Here is a 26,852-nt window from a genome sequence, read left to right on the forward strand (position 1 = left end):
GTGTGTGTGTGTGACTGGTGTGTGTGTGTGTGACTGGTGTGTGTGTGTGTGTGTGTGTGTGTGTGACTGGTGTGTGTGACGTGTGTGTGACTGGTGTGTGTGTGTGTGACTGGTGTGTGTGTGACGTGTGTGTGTGTGACGTGTGTGTGTGTGTGTGTGTGACTGGTGTGTGTGTGTGTGTGACTGGTGTGTGTGTGTGTGTGTGTGACGTGTGTGTGTGTGACGTGTGTGTGTGTGTGACGTGTGTGTGTGTGTGTGACTGGTGTGTGTGTGTGTGTGTGTGTGACTGGTGTGTGTGTGTGTGTGTGTGTGTGTGACGTGTGTGTGTGTGTGTGACGTGTGTGTGTTTGTGTGACGTGTGTGTGTGTGTGTGACTGGTGTGTGTGTGTGTGTGACTGGTGTGTGTGTGTGTGTGTGACGTGTGTGTGTGACTGGTGTGTGTGTGTGACTGGTGTGCGTGACTGGTGTGTGTGTGTGACTGGTGTGCGTGACTGGTGTGTGTGTGCGTGACTGGTGTGTGTGTGCGTGACTGGTGTGTGTGTGCGTGACTGGTGTGTGTGTGCGTGACTGGTGCGTGTGTGCGTGACTGGTGCGTGTGTGTGTGACTGGTGCGTGCGTGTGTGTGTGACTGGTGTGTGTGTGACGTGTGTGTGTGTGTGTGTGACACTGGGGGGGGTGTGACGGGGGGTGTGTGTGTGACGGGGGGTTGGGTGTGTGTGTGTGACGTGTGTGTGTGTGTGTGACTGGTGTGTGTGTGTGTGTGACTGGTGTGTGTGTGTGACTGGTGTGTGTGTGTGACGTGTGTGTGTGTGTGTGACGTGTGTGTGTGTGTGTGTGACGTGTGTGTGACTGGTGTGTGTGTGTGTGTGTGACTGGTGTGTGTGTGTGTGTGTGTGTGACGTGTGTGTGTGACTGGTGTGTGTGTGTGACTGGTGTGCGTGACTGGTGTGTGTGTGCGTGACTGGTGTGTGTGTGCGTGACTGGTGTGTGTGTGCGTGACTGGTGCGTGTGTGCGTGACTGGTGCGTGTGTGTGTGACTGGTGCGTGCGTGTGTGTGTGACTGGTGTGTGTGTGACGTGTGTGTGTGACGTGTGTGTGTGTGTGACGTGTGTGTGTGTGACACTGGGGGGGTGTGACGGGGGGTGTGTGTGTGACGGGGGGTTGGGTGTGTGTGTGTGACGTGTGTGTGTGTGTGACTGGTGTGTGTGTGTGTGTGACTGGTGTGTGTGTGTGACTGGTGTGTGTGTGTGTGTGACTGGTGTGTGTGTGGGTGTGACTGGTGTGTGTGTGGGTGTGACTGGTGTGGGTGTGACTGGGGTGTGTGTGGGTGTGACTGGGGTGTGTGTGTGTTAGTGGGGTGTGTGTGTGTTAGTGGGGTGTGTGTGTGTGACTGGTGCGTGTGTGACTGGTGCGTGTGTGACGTGTGCGTGTGTGACTGGTGCGTGTGCGTGTGTGCGTGACTGGTGCGTGTGTGCGTGACTGGTGCGTGTGTGCGTGACTGGTGCGTGTGTGCGTGACTGGTGCGTGTGTGCGTGACTGGTGCGTGTGTGCGTGACTGGTGCGTGTGTGCGTGACTGGTGCGTGCGTGTGTGTGTGACGTGTGTGTGTGTGTGACGTGTGTGTGTGTGACGTGTGTGTGTGTGACGTGTGTGTGTGTGACGTGTGTGTGTGTGACGTGTGTGTGTGTGACACTGGGGGGGTGTGACGGGGGGTGTGTGTGTGACGGGGGGGTGGGTGTGTGTGTGTGACGGGGGGGTGGGTGTGTGTGTGACGGGGGTGGGTGTGTGTGACGGGGGTGGGTGTGTGGTTGTGTGTGACACGGGTGTGTGTGTGTGTGTGTGTGTGACGGGCGTGTGTCTGTGACCGGAGATTTTGTGAGTGTGTCTGTGATACTTGCAAGTGACCTGCGCGCACTACACGTGTCTGACTGGTTCAAGGGGCGTGCACGTACGGTGTGACTGACTGGTGGGTGTCTGTTGTGTGTGAATGGTGCATGTGTGACCCACTACGTGTGTGTGACTGTTGAAAGGGGCGAGCACATACAATATGACTGGTGTGTGTGACTAGAGATTCTGTGTATGTGTGTGACTGGTAGCTGGTGTGTGTGTGTGTGTGTGTGTTAACTTCTAAATAGGGCTGACTAGTCTGGGGAAACCACACCCCTTTAACTAGTGAAAGTCCTAATCACCCCTTTAACTAGTGAAAGTCCTAATTTGAATATGGAGGTAATAAATGCTGTTTTTACACTGACTTTACAGGATGGTGTTATACAGGGCTGGTTAGGAGGGGAATTTTGATGTGCTAATGTGAATGCTGGTGGCTCGGAGGGTGTAAGGACCCTGACCGCTTCCCTTTAATGGTGATCTAACAATTCTAAGTTTTTACCACCAAGTTACTGGATAATGTATTTTCCCCAAATATTGGCCTCATGTGGCGTGTTACCAGGGGCTCACTGATGCCTTGCTACTACGTCGGGGAGGACCATTCAGCTGATGATCATCACAGAAGGGAGCAATATGTAGCCAGCGCCGTGACATGAGGTCGCCACTGCTATTGGCACCTGGTTACGAGGAGGGCGTTCTATGACTGGCACAGTAAAGCTAAGGGGCTGTGCGGGGGCTTTACAGGGTCTTCTCTCTGGCTTGCTCCTGCTCAGACTGGCATTTTAAGGGCAGTGCATATTCATTGAGTGCTATCTTATGATATAATACCAAAATCCAACTGTAGACTGGATGCTGTTCTGCGCGGAGAAACCTTTTTAACCCTTTTGCCACTGGTAGGAAACTTTCCGAGACTAAATTTGTCAGGAATAAAATCCATGTGGTTGAGAATAACAATTGTGGTTTTGGTTAATAATGGATGAGATGTTATATGGATGTGACCAATAATGATGGGGAGTAGATGTAGACTCGGCACATGTCCTCGGACAGTTCCGATAATCTGATAGGGCCGGTCACCTCTACGGACTTCTGTTATAGGAAATAACTATTCTACATAGAATCACAATTCTGGGGCGTCCCTTCGTAACTGTATTAACCGTTCGATCCTCTATTACTCATGCTGGAAATGTATGAATAAAGTGACAACTGGGTGGTATTAGTTTGGGTAATGCCTAATTGTCAATTTTCATAAATATCCAAATGCAGTAATAGAAAAAGGTCACAATACAGAGGAAGCCTGTCACCACTTGGCCCCTATAGAGCACACCTTAAAGTGGGCGGCAGGTTCAATCAGTAGGCAGCACGCCATAGAGGAGGAGCTAGGCTGGAGGATATGCTTAAGGATAAGGACACATGACGAGTAAAACGGGCCGAGTGGAATACAATAAAAATAGCATTCCACTTGGACCCATGTTACTCTATGGGGCCGTTCCCATCTGTGATTTTTTTAAATTTTATTTTTTCTCTGCCTTAAAGGGAACCTGTCATCAGAAATTTAGCTTGAAACCTAAGTTTCCCCCTCTGCAGCTCGTGGGCTGCATTCTAGCAAGGTTCCTGTACTTTTTGTGGCCCCTTTTAAACCAAATTAAATACTTTATAAACTTGTACCTTTTGCCATGTAAATTTTGTAAATCGTCCATGGGAGCGGGCTCTCTGCTGACCGTTGCTTTTCCTCCAGCACATTGACGCCGTCCCCCCACGCTCCATTTCATCCATCAGGACGCCGCCCACTGCGCCCGAGCTGCCGCCCACGCCAGGATCGCTGGTGACGTGTGTTACAGGCACGAGATTATGGGTGGCGCTGTGAATGCATCGCAAGTGCCCACCCATAATCTCGTGGACGCGCTTTCCCCCACTGCCTCCAGCGTTCTGCGCAAGCGCTCGCCGGCCAAGTGACCCGACGTCACCTCCTTCCCATCTTACCCTGCAGCAGGGCAAGATGGGAAAGAGGTGACGTCGGGTCATCTGGCCAGTAAGCGCTTGCGCAGAACGCTGGAGGCAGAGGGGAAAGTGCAGTCACGAGGTTATGGGCGGCACTTGTTGATGACACCCACAGCGCCGCCCATAACCTCGTGCCTGCGCAAAACGTCACCAGCGGTCACACGTGCACACAGTGCACAGTACCGCTACAGTCGCACAGCACATGCGCGGGACCATGGGCGCCCAGGGGCGGCGTCCTGAGATATGAAATTCAGCGTTGGGGGGGGCGGCGTAAATCTGCTGGAGGAACAGCAACGGTCACCAGAGAGCCCGCCCCCATGGACGATTTACAAAATTTACATAGCAAAAGGTACAAGTTTATAAAGTATTTAATTTGGTTTAAAAGGGGCCACAAAAAGTACAGGAACCTTGCTAGAATGCAGCCCAGGAGCTGCAGAGGGGGAAACTTTTAGGTTTAAAGCAAAATTTCTGATGACGGGTTCCCTTTAATCGGACTGAGAAAACAGTCGCAAGATGCTGCAGGTGTAATCTGCTCCATATTCACCCACACCCATACAAGTCTGAGTGCGAGTGAAACATCGCACTGCATTCGCATGACACCGGAGTGCAGAGCAATAATAGCATCGGCTAATGCAGGAGGAGATTAGGATCTCCCTCTCCTCCACAACTGTGATTCGATCGCAGGATCTGATCACAGTATAATGACACTCTGCTCACAGAGCAGGAGCCAAGGGTCATTAGCATATCGCATCCGATGCACTTGTATCGCTTGCCATACGCTCGTGTCGCCCCAGCCTTAGGCCTCGGTTCCACTTGCGTTTAGCACGGACAAGTGCAATCTGATAAACACTGGATCGCACTCGCACCAGTGCAAAACTATGAAGCAGTGTCCATCTGCGATTGATTTCTCATGACTTATCGGCATGAAAAAAGAATCGCAGCATGCTGTGTTTGGCAGCGAGTCTCGGGTCACATGCACCCATACAAGTCTATGGGTGCATGTGAAACATGGCACTGCACTCTGATGTTATCAGCGTACAGTGCGATATACGGCGAGACAGGTAGCGGAGGAGATGGGAGAAAGTGCTCCCTCCTTCTCTGCAGCTGTGATGCGATCGCAAGATCAGTTCTGTCACATGACCCTCGCCTCAGGCTCGCAGCAGAGGGTCATTAGCTTATCTCTTCCAATGCTCTCGCCTCGGAAGCTATGTGGAAGTGGAACCAAGGCCTTATATTTTCCTGCATATCTGTGTGTCTATATGTTTATCTCCTTCAATACAGCATGAAAGCTGCTGATTGGATGGAACTTCTGTCCATCATCCCTACATCACTATCATAACATACCACTGGGTGCATAGTGATCCTGCGAACAGCTCCTCCAAGTGGTGATGTCTAGAGATGAGCGGACCTGAGGTTTGGTTTTCGAAGTGAACACCAAATTTAAAAATCAAGGCTTGGGTTCAAGGATCGGATGCTGTACGTGCAAAGTACTCCTGCGGGCAGCGCTGTGCTCAGGTACGCTCGGTGCTCAGCCCAGTGCGAACCACTTGCAGTGTTTGAACGGCGCACACTGGGGGTAGCAGCGTGCTCAGATGTAGTGTGCAACAAAAAAAAAAGTTTGAAAAAGCCTGCCCGCAGTGACTTGATCCGTGTTTCGGGTCAAGCTCGAGCCTGTAGAGCTAGGCTTATCTTTAGTGATGTCCATTTTATTTTTGTTTTTTTTCCTCCAATTTCTCCCATTCACTATAATGGAAAGTTAACTCTTTGTGTAAAATAATAATAAAGTAATGCTCCCCTTACTAGTCCCCTGTTGCTCCTGTTCCTACTAGTATATCTGCTTCCTGTTTCATCTTTTACAGACTTAAGACCATGGAGGCCAATTGCTGCTCACAATTAGTGGTGGGCGAACCCAATCTGTAAAGTTCCATACCGAACACATATTGTTCGTGCACACAATCCCGAACACAAGCTTTCTTTGTCGCTCCTAATTGGGAGACCCAGACAATTGGGTGTATAGCTACTGCCTCCGGAGGCCACACAAAGTACTACACTTAAAAGTGTAAGGCCCCTCCCCTTCTGGCTATACACCCCCCCGTGGGATCACGGGCTCCTCAGTTTTATGCTTTGTGCGAAGGAGGCCAGACATCCACGCATAGCTCCACTGTTTAGTCAGCAGCAGCTGCTGACTATGTCGGATGGAAGAAAAGAGGGCCCATACTAGGGCCCCCAGCATGCTCCCTTCTCACCCCACTTTCTGTCGGCGGTGTTTGTTAAGGTTGAGGTACCCATTGCGGGTACGGAGGCTGGAGCCCACATGCTGATTCCTTCCCCATCCCCATTAGGGCTCTGGGTGAAGTGGGACTTTACCGGTCTCCGGGCACTGAGGCCGTGCTCCATCCACAGCCCCTGGAGGATCTGCTGGATACGGAGCGGAGTTTTCTCAGGGACAGGACCCTGCTCCATCAAGGTACTCCGTGTCCCCGTGCTTATCGCACGCACACTGCAGCATTGCTGGGTGTGTTAGTGCGCCGGGGTAAACAGCGCTGCTGCGCTGGTGCCGTTACTCACTACAGCTCTGCTGAGTGAGGTGACTTTGTACGATCGGCCGATCCGGCCGCTGGGGTCAGTGTTTACTGGTCGCGGCTGGGATTTGTGGTGCGCCGGGGACTTCCGCGCTGGCCGTGCATATATGACGGCCGCGCTAGATTACTACAGTCCCCGGCTTTTGCGGCCTAGTTCGTATCGTTCCCGCCCCCGGACCTGCCAGTCAGGAGGAGGGCGGGACGCTGTACAGTCCAGCAGCGTTAAGAGCTGGAGTCTGTTTTACATACTCCAGCCCTCACACTAGGCACAGGGGGACGCAGCTTCCCGCTCTTTTGTTTGGGACGCCCACGGTCCGCCCCTCTTCACAGGACGCCGGCAGCCATTCCTGCCTGCACGCTGAACTGCGGAGGGGAGGCTGGGAGACCCAGACAAGGGATTCTACGATCTCACACCCGCTTTTCAGCGGGCGGTAAGCAGCCCTCAAGGGCTCTCCCCCACTTGTGCCATAGTGTACTTTGTATTTTGTGCTGGCAATACTTTGCACTGTACAGTCGCTGGTGGTTTTCTGCTATATACCCTCCTTAGATTTCTCAAGGAGATAACAGCATGTCGTCCGCAAAAAGCAAAGCTGCCAAGGCACGGACTTTATATGCTGCTTGTACCGCATGTGGGGCTACTCTACCGGCAGGTTCCACTGACCCCCATTGTGTGCAGTGCTCGGCCCCTGTGGCAATTGCTCAGCCGGGGCCGCTGCTAGAGGTGACCCAGGGAGAACCACCTGTAAATGCTGTCCAGGTGACAGGGACGGAGTTTGCAGCTTTTGCTGACAAATTGTCTATGACTATGTCTAAAATTCTTGAAACATTGCAGTCTAGACCAGTAACTCAGACCATGGGCACTGTTGATCCATTGCCCCCTGGTCCCCCTCAGCTGGACCACTTCCTAGCTCCGGGGGTGTCATATGCACCCCAGGGTGACGGCTCTGACTCGGACGACAGTCCCAGACAACCTAAGCGGGCTCGCTATGAGCGACCCTCAACTTCATCACACTGGTCAGGGTCCCAGCGGGACGACTCTGTGTGATGAGGCGGATGTAACTGATCAGGAGTCTGATGCTGGGGCCGCTCTCAATCTAGATACCCCGGATGGTGACGCCATAGTGAATGATCTTATAGCGTCCATCAATAGGATGTTAGATATTTCTCCACCAGCTCCTCTTGCGGAGGAGGCAGCTTCACAGCAGGAGAAATTCCATTTCAGGTATCCCAAGCGTAAATTAAGCATGTTTCTGGACCACTCTGACTTTAGAGACGCAATCCAGAAACACCACGCTTATCCAGATAAGCGTTTTTCCAAACGGCTTAAAGATACACGCTATCCTTTTCCCCCTGACGTGGTCAAGGGCTGGACACAGTGTCCCAAGGTGGACCCTCCAATCTCCAGGCTTGCAGCCAGATCTCTAGTTGCAGTGGAAGATGGGGCGGCACTTAAAGATGCCACTGACAGACAGATGGAGCTCTGGTTAAAATCCATCTATGAAGCTATTGGAGCGTCGTTGGCGCCAGCATTCGCAGCCGTATGGGCACTCCAAGCTATTTCAGCTGGGCTTACACAGGTCGACACGGTCACACGTACATCTGCTCCGCAGGTGGCACCCTTGACCTCTCAAATGTCTGCATTCGCGTCTTACGCGATTAATGCTGTCCTAGACTCTACGAGCCGTACGGCGGTGGCGTCAGCCAACTCTGTGGTTTTACGCAGAGCCCTGTGGTTGAGAGAATGGAAGGCAGATTCTTCTTCCAAGAAGTGCTTAACCAGTTTGCCTTTTTCTCGTGACCGATTGTTTGGTGAGCGTTTGGATGAAATCATTAAACACTCCAAGGGTAAGGATTCATCCTTACCTCAGCCCAGACAAAACAAACCTCAACAGAGGAGGGGACAGTCTGGTTTTCGGTCCTTTCGAGGCTCAGGCAGGTCCCAATTCTACTCGTCCAAAAGGACTCAGAAGGATCAGAGGGGCTCAGATTCTTGGCGGACTCAATCACGCCCAAAAAAGCCAGCCGGAAGAACCAAGACGGCTTCCTCATGACTCTCAGCCTCCTCTCTCCGCATCCTCGGTCGGTGGCAGGCTCTCCCGCTTTGGCGACATTTGGTTGTCACAGGTAAAAGACCGTTGGGTGAGAGACATTCTGTCTCACGGGTACAGGATAGAGTTCTGCTCTCGTCCTCCAACTCGCTTCTTCAGAACTTCCCCACCGCCCGACCGAGCCGATGCTCTGCTGCAAGCGGTGTCCGCTCTAAAGGCGGAAGGAGTGGTGACTTCTGTTCCTCTTCAGGAACAAGGTCACGGTTTTTACTCCAATTTGTTTGTAGTGCCAAAGAAAGACGGGTCGTTCCGTCCCGTCCTGGATCTAAAGCTGCTCAACAAACACGTAAAAACCAGGAGGTTCAGGATGGAATCTCTCCGCTCCGTTATCGCCTCAATGTCTCAAGGAGATTTCCTAGCATCAATAGACATCAAGGATGCTTATCTCCACGTGCCAATTGCGCCAGAGCATCAGCGTTTTCTACGCTTCGTTATAGGAAGCGAACACCTGCAGTTCGTAGCTCTTCCTTTCGGGCTGGCGACAGCCCCTCGGGTCTTCACCAAGGTCATGGCAGCAGTAGTAGCAGTCCTGCACTCGCAAGGTCACTCCGTGATCCCGTATTTGGACGATCTACTTATCAAGGCACCCGCTCAAGAGGCATGCCAACACAGCCTGAACGTGGCACTGAAGACTCTCCAGAGTTTCGGGTGGATTATCAACTTTTCAAAGTCAAATCTAACCCCGACCCAATCACTAACATATCTTGGCATGGAGTTTCATACTCTCTCAGCGATAGTGAAACTTCCACTGGACAAACAGTGCTCGCTACAGATAGGGGTGCAATCTCTCCTTCAGGGCCAGTCGCACCCCTTGAGGCGCCTCATGCACTTCCTAGGGAAGATGGTAGCAGCAATGGAAGCAGTTCCTTTTGCGCAGTTTCATCTGCGTCCACTACAATGGGACATTCTCCGCCAATGGGACGGGAAGTCGACGTCCCTCGACAGGGAGGTCTCCCTCTCTCAGGCAGCCAAGGAATCTCTCCGGTGGTGGCTTCTTCCTACCTCATTGTCAAAAGGAAAGTCGTTCCTACCCCCATCCTGGGCGGTGGTCACGACAGATGCGAGTCTATCAGGGTGGGGAGCTGTGTTTCTCCACCACAGGGCTCAGGGTACGTGGACTCGGAAAGAGTCCACCCTTCAGATCAATGTTCTGGAGATCAGAGAAGCCACAGCCTCCACCATCTCCGCAGTTCACATCCCAGGCGTAGAAAACTGGGAAGCAGACTTTCTCAGTCGCCAGGGCATGGACGCAGGGGAATGGTCCCTTCACCCGGACGTGTTTCAGGAGATCTGTCGCCGCTGGGGGATGCCGGACGTCGACCTGATGGCGTCACGGCACAACAACAAGGTCCCGGTTTTCATGGCACGGTCTCACGATCACCGAGCTCTGGCGGCAGACGCCTTAGTTCAAGATTGGTCGCAGTTCTGACTACCGTATGTGTTCCCACCTCTGGCATTGTTGCCCAGAGTGCTCCGCAAAATCAGGTCCGACTGCCGCCGCGCCATTCTCGTCGCTCCAGACTGGCCAAGGAGGTCGTGGTACCCGGATTTGTGGCACCTCACGGTAGGCCATCCGTGGGCACTACCAGACCGTCCAGACTTGCTGTCTCAAGGGCCGTTTTTCCATCTGAATTCTGCGGCCCTGAACCTGACTGTGTGGCCATTGAGTCCTGGATCCTAGCGGCCTCAGGTTTATCTCATGAAGTGGTTGCCACCATGAGACAGGCTAGGAAACCATCCTCCGCCAAGATCTACCACAGGACGTGGAGGATATTCCTATCTTGGTGCTCGGCTCAGGGAGTTTCTCCCTGGCCTTTTGCATTGCCTACTTTTCTTTCCTTCCTGCAGTCTGGGTTGGAAAAAGGTTTGTCGCTTGGCTCCCTTAAGGGTCAAGTCTCCGCGCTATCCGTATTTTTTCAGAAACGCCTGGCGCGACTTCCTCAGGTACGCACGTTCCTGCAAGGGGTTTGTCATATCATCCCCCCTTACAAGCGGCCATTGGAGCCCTGGGACCTGAACAAGGTTCTAATTGCTCTCCAAAAGCCGCCTTTCGAGCCTATGAAGGAGGTTTCCCTTTCTCGTCTTTCACAGAAAGTGGCCTTTCTAGTGGCGGTCACGTCTCTTCGGAGAGTGTCCGAGCTGGCGGCGTTATCATGCAGATCTCCATTCCTGGTGTTTCACCAGGACAAGGTAGTTCTGCGTCCAATTCCAGAATTTCTTCCCAAGGTGGTATCTTCCTTTCATCTCAATCAAGATATCACTTTACCGTCTTTGTGTCCGCATCCAGTTCACCAATTTGAAAAAGGTTTGCATTTATTGGATCTGGTGAGAGCACTCAGGATCTACATTTCCCGCACGGCGCCGCTCGGATGCACTCTTTGTCCTTGTCGCTGGTCAGCGTAAAGGGTCGCAAGCTTCCAAATCCACACTTGCGCGTTGGATCAAGGAACCAATTCTTCACACCTACCGTTCTGCTGGGCTTCCGATTCCATCAGGACTGAAAGCCCATTCTACCAGAGCCGTGGGTGCGTCCTGGGCATTACGGCACCAGGCTACGGCTCAGCAGGTGTGCCAGGCGGCTACCTGGTCGAGTCTGCACACTTTTACCAAGCATTATCAGGTGCATACCTACGCTTCGGCGGATGCCGGCCTAGGTAGACAAGTCCTTCAGGCGGCGGTGGCTCACCTGTAGGAAAGGGCTGTTTGACGGCCCTATCACGAGGTATTCTTTTACCCACCCAGGGACTGCTTTTGGACGTCCCAATTGTCTGGGTCTCCCAATTAGGAGCGACAAAGAAGAAGGGAATTTTGTTTACTTACCGTAAATTCCTTTTCTTCTAGCTCCAATTGGGAGACCCAGCACCCGCCCTGTTTTTCTTAGGAAGTTTGTTTTTTTCGGGTGCACATGTTGTTCATGTTGAACAGTTCAGTTCTCCGAGGCTGTTTCTCGGGTTGAATTTGTATTTAAAACAGTTATTGGCTTTCCTCCTTCTTGCTTTTGCACTAAAACTGAGGAGCCCGTGATCCCACGGGGGGGTGTATAGCCAGAAGGGGAGGGGCCTTACACTTTTAAGTGTAATACTTTGTGTGGCCTCCGGAGGCAGTAGCTATACACCCAATTGTCTGGGTCTCCCAATTGGAGCTAGAAGAAAAGGAATTTACGGTAAGTAAACAAAATTCCCTTCTTCCTGGGAAGCTCATGTTAGTTTGGGTCCAGTTTAGATCCAGGGGCTGTAAAAGAAAAAAAAAAATACCTTATTAAAAAACATTCTGATTATACTTACAGGTCCCATGACACGTCCTGGAGACTTTGTCTCCCGGCCGCTTCTGCTTCCACGTCCGATCATTGCTGTGCCCCGGGTAACCACCACTGACTAAAGGACCTTCCATGACGTCATAGCCATGTGACCAGTCTGGTGTGAATGTTGTGCAGACATTGGCTTACAGACTGATCACATGGCTATGACGTTTTGGAAGGTCCTGTTAATTTCCGGGGGTATTCACTGCACTGCTCGTCACGCGGCAGTATTCGGCTGTGTTCGCGGTGACGTCAGGGTTCACCCGAGTCCATGGCTCATGGACTCAATTAAACTTTGACTGTCACTGTGCGAGTCTAGCATGGCATCACGTGGGTCGGCTACATGTATTTCCATGAAAAAAAAATTAATTGGTTTTGCTGGTTTTGTTTTTTTTTTTTCTTGCATGATGCCTCCTTATGATTGGTCAATATCATGCAGGTGAAAAATGTTGTGCCCCCACCAGAGAAGAGTCTCTTAAGGCTGCTTTCACACCTCCGGTTTTAGCAGACCCAGCCAATCCGGCTCTAAAACCTATGCAACGGATGCAGCGACAATACCACATCCTTTGCATAAGTTTTTTTTTTTACAAGCGGCCCGTCCGGTTTTTGCCGCTTGCTGCAGGCTTCTGAGCATGCGCAGTGGAAAAAAACGTATGCGGCGTCCATAGGCATGCATTGAAAATCGCGCCGCATCGGATGGATGCGGCGCGATGCCGTTTTATTTGCTGGACAAAAAACGTGACAGGCAACGTTCATCCGGCCGCCACATCGGCTAAATCTGTCGCATGCGGCAAAAAACGGACGGAACGCAAGCCCATGCGGCACAATACGGCACTAATGTAAGTCTATGCAAAAAAAACGCAACCGGCAGTAAAAAAAAAAAAAGGCTGCGTTTTTTTCTGCAAAGCACCGGATTGTACCGTACAGGAAAAAACGGATGTGTGAAAGCAGCCTAATGGGGCTTCTTGGTCTTGTAACGTTTAGCTTGTCCTAAATTATAAGCTATCTCCCCAATTGAGCAGAGAGAATAATTATTCAGCTCTGCAGCACTATTCCATGATGTGGCCAGTTAGACATGTTAAACCATTGAAAGGTCAAGTATCCTATGGAATCAATGGTGTTCTATAAATATTAATAATCCTAACTTGTGGTAGTTTGTCAGCCACCAAAGATATGACCACACTATTGCAGCAATGTAATGGAGTGTTCTGTATTGATTGAGTATGGCTTTTCCATTATTGGTACTTTATTACTGTGTTTTTCATAGGTCGGGGGTTTGCTGACATTTCAGCATTCTTCACCAATTGTATCATTTTTTTTAAAACTGATATCTTCTCTGAATGGTGGCCTATATGATTGGCAACATTCAGCTTAGGCTTTATTCACATTACGCAGCGGACAGTCTACAAGTGTTGTGTATGACCTTTATATTTTGTCCAGATGTCACATGTTTTATGCACTGTTCTTCTTTCTGTACATCCAGGCTGCTATATGGCAAGCACTGAATCACTACGCGTACCGAGATGCCGTATTCCTGGCAGAAAGACTTTATGCCGAAGGTATGAGAGATACACTGTGATGGAGTAAAAATGTGTGTTCATTCCTGAATATGTGCAGATGTTGAGCTGATTCACAGCTCCCTTCTTCTGTTTAATATATAGTTAGAGGCGCTTACAGTACAGCCGTGCACATTTGGAATCTAATACTAGAAATCAGATAATATACAAAGATTGCAACTGATCATTGATCCATAGGAATTGTGATGAGTTGCTGATTGCTGGGAGCCCCTCCAATCATGGGAAGGGGATCTCGAGTCCCTCATTTGAAGGGAGTAGCAGTCGAGCATCCGAAATGCTATTAAGTGCATAGGACTGACTGATCCAATCAGTCTGATGCACTTGTAATAAAGGAGCAGTATCGATGGGGGCTCTGGACCTCTGTAAAACCGATGATAGAGATGTGTACATACATACATACATACATACATACATATCTCTATAACATAAGTGAGTACACCCCTTACATTTTTGTGAATATTTTATCTTTTCTTGGGACAACACTGAAGAGCTGACACTTTGATACAATGTAGTCAGTGTACAGCTTGTATAACAGTGTAAATTTGATGTGCCCTCTAAATAACTCAACACACAGCCATTAATGTCTAAACTGCTGGCAACAAAAGTGAGTACACCCCTAAGTAAAAATGGCCAAATAGTGCCTAAAGTGTCAATATTTTGTGTGGCCATCATTTATCTTCACGCGCAGTGTTAACTCTCTTGGGTATCCAGTTCCCTAGAGCTTCACCACAGGAGTCGCTGCATCCGCTCCCATCCTCCGCTACAACATCACAGAGGCGCTGGATGTTAGAGATTTTGCGATCCTCCACTGTCCGTTTGAGGAGGCCCCACAGATGGTCAACAGGACACATGCTTGGCCAGTCCAGCACCTTTACCCTCAGTTCCTTTAGCAAGGCAGTAATGTCTTTTAGGTGTACTTAGGGTCGGACCAGTTTCTGAAGGGAGGGAATAATGCTCTGCTAAAGTATGTCACAGTACATGTTGAATAGATTACTTAGGATAGACAAGTGCAATAGGGTCCTACCAAAAAAAGAAAAGAAATGGAGTGCTGGTTCCTCACCTTGTGTGGTTGTGACATTATACCAACGTAGTACAGTTGCCACAGGATTCATATGCCTTAAAGAGAACTTTTCAGGTGCAATATGCACCTAGAACCACGAGCAGTTCTGGGTGCATATTGCTAATCCCTGCCTAACCGTCCCTGTATACACTAGCATAGATAAAGATGTTTAGAAAAGGTACCGTATTTTTCGGACCATAAGACACACTTTTTTTCCCCCAAATGTTGGGGGAAAGTTGGGGGTGCGTCTTATGGTCTGACTGTGGCTGCGGGGAATGAGGTGCTGCGGTGGAGCGGGTCATCGGGGGCACGAGCAGGCTGTAGCAGCCTGCTGTGACCACTTGGGCCCACTCATTACATATGCACGCTCATCCTCCCGCCCATTTCTCAGCGCAGAAGCCGGCGCTGACAGGTGGGCGGGAGGAGGAGCGGGAACACGCGCATAGTAAAGAGCCGGTCCGCATGATCACCCCTGGCAACTACAGCCTGGAGTGATCATGTGCGGCTGTATTCACTGCCCCCCGCGCGTCATTATCAGCGCGGGGTGCAGTGAATCAGTACACTCACCCGTCCCCGTGTGTGTGGAGCCGTCTCCCTGCAGCACGCGATGTCTTCCTGTCTGTGCCGGTCAGCTGATCTGTGCTGATCAGCTGACCGGCACAGACAGGAAGACATCGCGTGCTGCAGGGGAACGGCTACACACACACACACACACACACACACACACACGTCAGCAGCGCAGAGAGGAAGATGATCGGTGCTGGAGGGAGTGAGGAAAAGGTGAGTATAAACGTTTGTTTTTCTCTGTGCTATAGGATACAGGCCATATACCAGGATGGTATATGAGCAGGATGGGAGTATATGAGCAGGAGGGATGGGGGGTATATGAACAGGATGGGGGTATATGAGCAGGATGGCAGTATATGAGCAGGATGGATGGGGGTATATGAACGGGATGGGGGTATATGAACGGGATGGGGGTATATGAACAAGATGTGGGTATATGAACAGGATGGGGGTATATGAGCAGGATGGATGGGGGGTATATGAACAGGATGGCAGTATATGAGCAGGATGGATGGGGGAATATGAACAGGATGGCAGTATATGAGCAGGATGGATGGGGGTATATGAACGGGATGGGGGTATATGAACGGGATGGGGGTATATGAACGGGATGGGGGTATATGAGCAGGATGGATGGGGGGTATATGAACAGGATGGGGGTATATGAGCAGGATGGATGGGGGGTATATGAACAGGATGGCAGTATATGAGCAGGATGGATGGGGGTATATGAACGGGATGGGGGTATATGAACGGGATGGGGGTATATGAACAAGATGTGGGTATATGAACAGGATGGGGGTATATGAGCAGGATGGATGGGGGGTATATGAACAGGATGGCAGTATATGAGCAGGATGGATGGGGGAATATGAACAGGATGGCAGTATATGAGCAGGATGGATGGGGGTATATGAACGGGATGGGGGTATATGAACGGGATGGGGGTATATGAACGGGATGGGGGTATATGAACGGGATGGGGGTATATGAACAGGATGGGGGTATATGAACAGGATGGGGGTATATGAGCAGGACGGATGGGGGGTATATGAACAGGATGGGAGTATATGAGCAGGCTGGGAGTATATGAGTAGGATGGGGGAATATGAGCAGGATGTTGGTATATAAGCAGGATGGGGGTATATAGCAGGATCATATACAAGGCAGGAGGATCATTACCAGGATGGGGTACCTTAGTAGAGAATTTGGGGACATTACCCCCATAAGTGTCAGCAGCAAATCCTCGCCCCATAAGTGTGTCATGACCACATTTTTTGCTTAAAGTTTTATTTTCCTATTTTCCTCCTCTAAAACCAGGGTGCGTCTTATAGTCCGGTGCGTCTTATAGTCCGAAAAATACGGTAATTCTAAAGATTTTAGTGTATGCTAATGAGCTCAGGGACTAGTCCCCTGGGCGTTAGTCGCCCCTCATTAGCATGTTAGTACGTCCGTGTGGGTATGCTAACATGCTAATGAATACACAGCGTCACACCATGATCTCACTCGCCTCTCCGCCGCCATCGCTGGATTTCGACTCAGTGCGCATGACCTCGGAGTTTGGGTCATGCGCACTACTTCAGTTTCAAGCCAGGACGCGTACATCTGGCTTCATAGTGCGCATGACTGGAACTCCGGGGTCATGCACACTGAGCCGAAATCCCCCGTCGGACGCGATGGCGGTGGAGAGGTGAGTGAGATCATCCTGTGATGCTGTGTATTCATTAGCCTGATAGTAGGTCCCTGTGGGTGTGCTAACATGCTAATGAGAGGCGACTGGCCGGGGAACTAACGCCCAGAGGACTAGACCCCTCGCTCATTAGTATACGAGATAAGATCTTTAGAATTTTTTTCTAAAGATATCTTTATCTATACTAGTGTATACTGGGACGGTTAGGCAGGGATTAGCAATATACACCCAGAACTGCTCGTGGTTCTGGGTGCATATTAGACCTGACAGGTTCCCTTTAATGCCACCGATTGGTTGAATTTCCTGATGAAGTGGAGTTTCACTTGGAAATGTGTAGAACAGGGTTTATTTCTATCTGTGAAAAAAAAAATGCACATGCACGTGAAAAACGGATCTCTCAAAGTTCATGTTGATCGTGGAACCTTACAGATCACATTTTATCCTTACACCCCTTCTAGGGTGAGGATACAAATAGCCAAACCTTTGTACACCGCAGTGCCTTATTGCAGCACGATTTTGTTTTACCGTATTTTTTGCTTTATAAGACGCACCCCCAAATTTGGTGAAGGAATAGAGAATATTTTTTTTTTTTTTTTTTTAAAAATGGGGTCAGTCTTATAATGCCAGTGTCTGTCTAACAAATCATATAGAGTATATGTCCCTCATAGCCACCCATCCTACAATTAGCCCCCTTAATCTGGATATGGTCACTTTATATTGAATATAGCCCCCTGTGGCTGGCGCACACGGCCCCCTGTGGCTGGCGCACACGGCCCCCTGTGGCTGGCGCACACGGCCCCCTGTGGCTGGCGCACACGGCCCCCTGTGGCTGGCGCACACGGCCCCCTGTGGCTGGCGCACACGGCCCCCTGTGGCTGGCGCACACGGCCCCCGGCTGCTGCTTTTAGTAAAATAAACTTTCCTTACCTTCTCCAGCACTGTCCTGTCTCGTCTCCCTCCTCGGGGTTGAGCTCCTCCTGTCTCCTGCATTTCCTGGTTCACGGTCCGGTCATGTGATCAGCACAGCAGTGTGACATCTCTGCGTGCCTGATCACAGCGGCAGGAGGGAGACCGGGCAGACACGCTGGAGGAGGTGAGTAAAGAGTTTATTATTTTACTATGAGCAGCAGCATGGGGGCCATATCTAACACAGGGGGAGGAGGCATGTGCGATCAAAGGTAAGCACAGGCAGATAATATGCGCAGCTCCCCCAGCCGATCGCCGCGGTGCAGTTTCAGCACCATGGTGATGGACAGCGGCTGTGCATATTATATGAGCGGGTGCAGGAGATCAAACGCTGCCGCCCGCAGCTTCACAAGCCTCTACCAGCCCCCCTAGCAGCCCCCAGCACTGCTCCAGAGCGGCCCCCCACCTCCCCTGGACCCTGCAGTATATAATCCGTATATTCGGTTTATAAGACGCACCCCCTACTTTCCCCCAAAATTTGGGGGAACAAAAGTGCGTCTTATAAAGCGAAAAATACGGTATAATCATTGGCTCACAACGTTAGGTGGAGATTCAGCCTCGCAGTGAGTTGCTGCATGTAATCTCTTCCTTTTTAAAGGTTTTATTAATTTTGGATAAACCATGTCCACTTGCAGTTTCCCCCAAATGCTGACTTACAGGGACCCCCGGTGGTCAGTTGTTATGTCATATTGTCACATGGATTGGCCAGCCCACTCCCTTCACTAGTATTTGCTGGTATGTGCAGATAGTTGCCAGCAATGTTGATGGGAGAGGTAACGCCTAAACAAAGTGTAAAAGGGGAGGAGAGCACCCTACCAGTCGAGGTGCTATAGTGGACTGGTTAAATGGCTATATATTGTATATTGTCCTGTGTGGTATAGATGTATATGACTTGAGTGTTTGTCTTTTCTGCAGTGCATTCAGAAGAGGCATTATTTCTCCTAGCCACATGTTATTACCGCTCAGGAAAAGCGTATAAGGCTTACCGGCTCCTGAAAACCCATAGCTGTGCCACCCCACAATGTAAATACCTTCTTGCGAAATGCTGCGTGGACCTTAGCAAGTGAGTGCTGTTTTATCTTCTTCTCACTTCCATCCAGGAACCTTTTTTTATTTTTTTTTTTTTTTTTAGTAATGGTTAGATCCAATATATTGATGGGGTCTAGTACTCTAACAATAGAGGCAATATATTTCAAAGTAAATTTCTTCAGCGCTCTATTGGGAGACCCAGACGATTGGGGTATAGCTACTGCCCTCCGGAGGCCACACAAAGCACTACACTAAAAAGTGCAAGGCCCCTCCCCTTCTGGCTATATTCCCCCGTGGTATCACGGGTTCTCCAGTTTTCAAGCTTTGTGCGAAGGAGGTCAGACATCCACGCATAGCTCCACAGATTTTAGTCAGCAGTAGCTGCTGACTATTTCGGATGGAAGAAAAGAGGGCCCATATAGGGCCCCCAGCATGCTCCCTTCTCACCCGTTGATGGTATTGTAAGGTTGAGGTACCTATTGCTGGTACGGAGGCTGGAGCCCACATGCTGCTTTCCTTCCACATCCCCCTGAGGGGCTCTGAGGAAGTGGGATCCTGCCGGCCTCAAAGCTCTGACGCCGGGCTCCATCCACAGACCCATTTGAACCTGCTGGATACGGAGCTGGAGTACCGTTCAGGGACATGGCCCTGCACCATTACAGGTACTCTGTGTCCCCGTACACACAGGCACAGCACACTCCAGACTTGCTGGGTGTGCTAGTGCGCCGGGGACAGTAAAGGGTTACAGTCACTGCAGCTTTGCTGAGTGACTTTGTGTTTTGGGAACTACCGCGCCGGACGCTCCGGGAGCGGCGGCGCGGCTGGGACTTGTAGTTCGCCGGGGACTGGGCGCCGACCGCGCTTTTACGGCGGCGGCGCTTATAAATCCAGTCCCCGGCTTCTGCGGCCTAGTGCCGCTTCGTTCCCGCCCCCTCCCTGTCACTCAGGGAAGGGGACAGGCGCTGAGCAATCAGCAGCGCCGAGGGCTGGAGCCTTTTTACATGCTCCAGCCCTCTCACTGCACACTGTCGGACGCCGGATTCCCGCTCTGCCTTGGGGGCACGCCCACGGCCCGCCCCTCCTCACATGAGCTGGGGAAGAAGCCGGCAGCCATTACTGCAGTCCGAGCTCGGACTTTCGGCACCAAGGCAGGACGGTGGCGACCATACACCCGCTTATAGGCGGGCGGTAAGAGGCACACATAGTGCTGACCACGATATAACTGCAGTGTGTACATGTGTTGTTTTTTACTGCATAGGTCGCTATATGCCCGCTTGGGGAGCGACACATCAGCAGCAGGAAAGCAGGTGTGCTAAGGCACAGGCTTTCTAGGCTGCTTGTATTGCACGACTGAGGTGTTCATTTGTGTTTATGCTTATATGCTATACATTGCACTGTACAGTCGCTAGTCTTAGCTATATTCTCCTGGAATGGCTAGACTACAGCAGCAGAAAACCAAGGGTGCTGGGGCACAGGTTTTTTTCTATGCTGCTTGTATTGCATGGGCTGCAGTGTGCATTTGTACTTGTGCTTGTATGCTATACATAGCACTGTATGGTCACTCTTCTGGGCCATATTCCCCGAGATGACTAGTCTACAGCAGCAGAAGAGCTGGGGTGCCAGGGCACAGGCTTCTATGCTGCTTGTATTGCATGTGCTGCAGTGTTCATTTGTACTTGTGCTTGTATGCTATACATTGCACTGTAGGGTCACTCTTCTGGGCTATATTCCCCTAGATGACTAGTATACAGCAGCAGAAGAGCAGGGGTGCCAGGGCACAGGCTTCTATGCTGCTTGTATTGCTTGTGCTGCAGTGGTCTTTTGTACTTTATGCCTGTATGCTATACATTGCAATGTACGGTCACCAATCTTGGCTATATACTTCTAGATAGCTAGTCGGCAGCGGCAAAAAAGCAACACAGATTTCAGTGCTGTTTTTACTACATGGGATGCTGTTCATGACACCGTCCCATTGTGTGCATGCTCCCCTGTAGCACGTCGTCTGCCGGGGTCTCTAGCACTTCGTCTGCCGGGGCTCTACTAGTTGTGGCCAAAGAAACCTCCTGTCAACCCTGTCCATGGACAGGGACGGAGTAGTCATAATATAGAGACTTGCACCCATGGGCAATCTACTTGACCAAAAGGCAGCTCTTCAGGGCTTTGATACTGACATCGCTCTCAATCCGGATACACCGGGTGGTAACGCCATACGGAATGATCCTATACCGTCCATCAATGGAAGGTTGGATCTTTCTCCCTCAGCTCCCCCAGTGGAGATAGGAGACGAACAGGAGAAGTTCCTTTTCAGTATCTCACGCAGATATTGAGTTTTTTTCTGGCCACGCTGACTTCAGAGAAGCAGTCCAGGAACACCACGCTTACCAGATAAGCGTCTTCTCCAAACGTTTTTAGGATACACGTTATCCCTTTTCCCCTGACGTGGTCAGCGCTGGACCCAGGGTCCAAAGGTGGATTCTCCAATCTCCAGGCTTGCATATAGAGCCATAGTTGCACTGGAGATGGGGCTTCACTTAAAGATGCCATTCACAGACAGATGGACTCTGGTTGAAATCTGTCTAGGAGGCTATCGGCGTGTCGGTTGCTCCGGCATCCACAGCCGTATTGGCAACCTAACCTTTTCAGCTGTTCTTGCGCAGCTGACCTTGAGCAGGGACATCTGTACCGCAGAGGCGTCCGTAACCCCGCAATGTCTGCACTGCGACTTACCCTGTTAATACTGTCCTAAAAGTACAGTCGAGGTTTCGGTCCTTCCCAAGCTCCGGCAGGTCCCAATTGTCCTCGTGCAAAAGGGCTACAAAACCTCAGACGGGCTCAGATTCCGGCCGGGCTCAATCCCGCCCAAGGAAGGCAGTCGGAGGAACCGCTACCAAGGCGGTCTCCTCAGGACTCTCAGCTCTATCTCTCTCTCTCTCTCTCTCTCTCCGCATCCGCGGTTGATGGCAGACTCCCCCGCCTTTGGCGACATTTAGCTGCCACAGGTCACAGACCGGTGGGTGACGGACATTGTGCTCACGTGCACAGGACAGTGTTCTGTTCTCGTCCTCCGACTCCATTCTTCAGAACGGCCCCACCTCTCCACCGAGCAGATGCCCTGCTGCAGGCGGTGGACGCGCTAAGAGCAGAAGGAGTGGTGATCCCTGTCCCCCCTCAGGAACGAGGGCGAGGGTTTGTACTCCAATCTCTTTGGGGCTCCAAAAATGGACGGTTCCTTCCGTCCTGTTCTGGTCCTGAAACTGCTCAACGAGCATGCGAACGCCAGGCGGTTCCGGATGGGATCCCTCCGATCCGTCATTGCCTCAATGTCTCGAGGAGACTTCCTTGCCTCAACAGACATCAAAGATGCCTATCTCCACGTGCCAATTGCTACGGAGCACCAACGTTTTCTACGTTTGGTGATAGGAGACGAACATCTTCAGTTCGTAGCTCTGCCATTCAGTCTGGCGACAGCCCCACGGGTGTTCACCAAGGTCATGGCAGCAGTGGTAGCAGTCTTGCACTCTCAGGGACACCCGGTGATCCCGTACTTGGACGATCTACTCGTCAAAGCACCCTCCCTCGAGGCATGCCAACGCAGCCTGAATGTTACGCTGGAGACTCTCCAGACTTTCGGGTGGATCATCAATTTGGCAAGGTCAAATCTGTCTCCGACTCAATCACTAACGTATCTCGGCATGGAGTTTCATACTCTATCAGCCATAGTGAAGCTTCCGCTGAACCAGCAGCGTTCACTGCAGACAGAGGTGCAGTCTCTCCTTCAAGGCCAGTCGCACCCCTTAAGGCGCCTCATGCACTTCCTAAGGAAGATGGTGGCAGCCATCGAGGCAGTTCTCTTTGCGCAGTTTCATCTGCGCCAACGGCAATGGGACATTCTCCGCCAATGGGATGGGCAGTCAACCTCCCTGGACGGGAAGTCTCCCTTTCCCTGACGGCCGAGGACTCTCTGCAATAGTGGCTTATTCCCACCTCATTGTCATAGCCCCCATCCTGGGCAGTGGTCACGACAGATACGAGTCTGTCAGGGTGGGGAGCAGTTTGTCTCCGCCACATGGCTCAGGGGACGTGGACTCAGCAGGAGTCCACCCTTCAGATCGATGTTCTGGAAATCGGGGCAGGGTATCTTACCCTATTAGCTTTCCAGAAGTGGCTAGAAAGAGAGCAGATCCGAATCCAGTCGGACATCTCCACAGCGGTGGCATACATCAACCACCAAGGAGGGACACGCAGTCAGCAGCCTTCCAGGAAGTCCGGCGAATCCTCATGTGGGTGGAGGACACAGCATCCACCATATCCGCAGTTCACATCCCGGGCGTAGAAAACTGGGAAGCAGACTTCCTCAGTCGCCAGGGCATGGACGCGGGGGAATGGTCCCTTCACCCGGACGTGTTTCAGGAAATCTGTTGCCGCTGGGGGGCGCCGGACGTCGACCTAATGGCGTCTCGGCACACCAACAAGGTCCCGGCATTTATGGCACGATCGCGCGATCACAGAGCTCTGGCGGCAGACGCCTTAGTGCAAGATTGGTCGCAGTTCCGGCTCACATATGTGTTTCCACCTCTGGCACTCTTGCCCAGAGTACTGCGCAAAAATCAGATCCGATTGCAGCCGCGTCATACTCGTCGCACCAGACTGGCCGAGGAGATCGTGGTACCCGGATCTGTGGCATCTCACGGTCGGCCGACCGGGGTCACTACCAGACCGACCAGACTTACTGTCTCAAGGGCCGTTTTCTCCATCGGAATTCTGCGGCCCTGAACCTGACTGTGTGGCCTTTGTGTCCTGGATCCTAGCGTCTTCAGGATTATCCCAAGGGGTCGTTGCCACCATGAGACAGGCTAGGAAGCCCACGTCTGCTAAGATCTACCACAGAACGTGGAAGATTTTCTTAATCTGGTGCTCTACTCAGGGAGTGTCTCCCTGGCCATTTGCATTGCCTACTTTTCTTTCCTTCCTACAATAGGAGTTAGAAAAGGGCTTGTCGCTAGACTCCCTCAAAGGGCAAGTCTCAGCACTATCCGTGTTTTTTCAGAAGCGTCTAGCACGTCTTTCTAAGGTGCGCACGTTCCCGCAGGGGGTTTGTCATATCGTACCCCCGTACAAGCGGCCGTTAGATCCATGGGATCTGAACAGGGTTCTAGTTGCTCTCCAGAAGCCGCCTTTCGAGCCTCTGAAGGAAGTTTCCTTTTCTCGCCTGTCACAGAAGGTGGCGTTTCTCGTTGCGATCACATCGCTTCGGCGAGTGTCTGAGCTGGCAGCTCTGTCATCCAAGGCTCCCTTCCTGGTGTTTTCACCGGGACAAGGTAGTGCTGCGCATCATTCCGGAGTTTCTCCCTAAGGTCGTATCCTCGTTTCATCTTAATCAGGATATCTCCTTACCGTCCTTTTGCACTCATCCGGTTCACCGGTATGAGAATGTTTACGTTTGCTAGATCTGGTGAGAGCACTCAGAATCTACATTTCCCGCACGGCGCCCATACGCCGTTCCGATGCCCTTGTCGCTGGTACGCGCAAGAGGTTGCAGGCTTCTAAAGCCACCCTGGCTCGATGGATCAAAGAACCAATTCTGGAAGCCTACCGTTCTGCAGGGCTTCCGGTTCTCTCAGGGCTGAAAGCCCATTCAACCAGAGCCGTGGGTGCGTCCTGGGCGCTACGACACCAGGCTTCGGCTCAACAGGTGTGCCAGGCAGCTACCTGGTCGAGTCTGCACACTTTCACCAAACATTATCAGGTGCATACCTATGCTTCGGCGGATGCCAGCTTAGGTAGAAGAGTCCTGCAGGCGGCAGTGACATCCCCGTAGGGGAGGGCTGTTTTGCAGCTCTAACATGAGGTATCTCTTTACCCACCCAGGGACAGCTTTTGGACGTCCCAATCGTCTGGGTCTCCCAATAGAGCGCTGAAGAAGAAGGGAATTTTGTTACTTACCGTAAATTCCTTTTCTTCTAGCTCTTATTGGGAGACCCAGCACCCGCCCTGTTGTCCTTCGGGATTTCTTGGTTGTTTGCGGGTACACATGTTGTTCATGTTGAACGGTTTTTCAGTTCTCCGACGTTATTCGGAGTTAATTTGTTTAAACCAGTTATTGGCTTCCTCCTTCTTGCTTTGGCACTAAAACTGGAGAACCCGTGATACCACGGGGGGGTATAGCCAGAAGGGGAGGGGCCTTGCACTTTTTAGTGTAGTGCTTTGTGTGGCCTCCGGAGGGCAGTAGCTATACCCCAATCGTCTGGGTCTCCCAATAAGAGCTAGAAGAAAAGGAATTTACGGTAAGTAACAAAATTCCCTTCTTTAAGTTAATGTAAGAAATAATTTAAAAATACATAGTTGGCTGCAGGGGTCACATGGCTGAGACCTAAACACTGCAGTGACAGGAAGGCCTACACCCTACATTATAGCTAATAATAACAACAATATTATTAATAATAATATAATATTATTTATTCACTTATATAGCGCTATTAATTCCACAGCGCTTTACATACATTGGCAACACTGTCCCCATTGTGGCTCACAATCTAAATGCCCTATCAGTATGTTTGGGTTTTTGTTTTGTTTTTTTTTTTTGGAGTGCTAACCATATTCACTAAATAATTTAGTGTTTAATGGTCTCCCATTGTCACCACAGACACCAGGATCTGGTCTTTTGGCCACAAAGAATCCTATAATACACAGTGAGATGGCTATATAACATCCTAAAGGGAATCTGTGATGTCTTTTTTTTTTTTTTTTTGTCACCTAATCTGAAAGCAGCTTAACCCCTTCACGACCTTGGACGGATCTATCCGTCATAGATCGTGTCCCGTTAAGCCCCGCCCCCTGCCGCGGGCAGGCGGCGTGGATCGGCACACATATCAGCTGTTTTCAACAGCTGACATGTGTGCCTGCTAGCCGCGGGTGGAATCGCTTCCACCCGCGGCCATTAACCCCTTAAATCTTGCTGCCAAAGTCTGGCAGCAAGATTTAAATGCGCGCGGCCATGTTTGTTACTTACCGCCGCCCCCACCGGAAGTCACGTGTGTTATCACGTGACTATCGGTGGTTGCCATCGTAGCACAGGGTCATGTGATGACGCCTGCTGCTATGATCTTTCACTTTCATTTTCCCTCGGCCGAGAGCAGAGGGAAAACCAAAGTGAGTGAATCTGCTGATTACAGCGGTATTGCTGTGATCAGCAGATAGCGATCAGCGATCGGATTGCTGATTGCTATAGCCCCCTAGGGGGACTAGTAAAATAAAAAAAAAAAGTAAAAAAAAAAGTTTTAAAAAATAAAAAAAAAACAAAAAACCTAAAAGTTCAAATCACCCCCCTTTCCCCCCATTGAAAATTAAAGGGTTAAAAAATAAATAAATATACACATATTTGGTATCGCCGCGTTCAGAAATGCCCGATCTATCAAAATATAAAATCAATTATTCTGATTGGTAAACGGCGTAGTGGCAAAAAAATTCCAAACGCCAAAATTACGTTTTTTGGTCGCCGCAAGTTTTGCGCAAAATGCAATAACAGGCGATCAAAACGTAGCATCTGCGCAAAAATGGTACCATTATAAACGTCAGCTCGAGACGCAAAAAATAAGCCATCACTGAGCCATTGATCCCAAAAAATAAGAACTCTACGTGTTTCGGAAAATGGCGCAAAACGTGCGCCACTTTTATTGGACAAACTTGTGAATTTTTTTTAACCCCTTAGATACAAGTAAACCTATACATGTTTGGTGTCTACAAACTCGCACCGACCTGAGGCATCACACCCAGACATCAGTTTTACCATATAGTGAACACCGTGAATAAAATATCCCAAAAACTATTGTACGATCCCACTTTTTTTGCAATTTTTCCGCACTTGGAATTTTTTTGCCGTTTTCCAGTACACTATATGGTAAAACTTATGATTTCATTTAAAAGTACAACTCGTCCCGCAAAAAACAAGCCCTCATATGGCAAGATTGACGGAATAATAAAAAAGTTACGGCTCTTGGAAGAAAAGGAGCAAAAAACAAAAACGCAAAAACGGAAAGTGCCCGGGGGCTGAAGGGGTTAATGTAGGAGTCTCTGATTCCAGAGGTGTGTCACTTA

At 50.6% G+C, this 26,852-nt stretch overlaps 1 protein-coding gene across 3 annotated transcripts in view; it reads left to right on the plus strand.

Moving 5' to 3' along the window:
- Window positions 1-26,852, plus strand: part of CDC27 (cell division cycle 27) — a 155,995-nt gene that overhangs the window by 5,809 nt on the left and 123,334 nt on the right. For all 3 annotated transcript variants that reach the window (XM_075350303.1, XM_075350304.1, XM_075350305.1), the window contains exons 2-3: window positions 13,353-13,428; window positions 18,645-18,792. In XM_075350303.1, the coding sequence (XP_075206418.1) occupies window positions 13,353-13,428; window positions 18,645-18,792 (224 nt within the window). The remainder of the gene's footprint in view (window positions 1-13,352; window positions 13,429-18,644; window positions 18,793-26,852) is intronic.

Source organism: Anomaloglossus baeobatrachus, chromosome 5 (assembly GCF_048569485.1).
Source record: "Anomaloglossus baeobatrachus isolate aAnoBae1 chromosome 5, aAnoBae1.hap1, whole genome shotgun sequence".
Taxonomy (NCBI): domain Eukaryota; kingdom Metazoa; phylum Chordata; class Amphibia; order Anura; family Aromobatidae; genus Anomaloglossus; species Anomaloglossus baeobatrachus.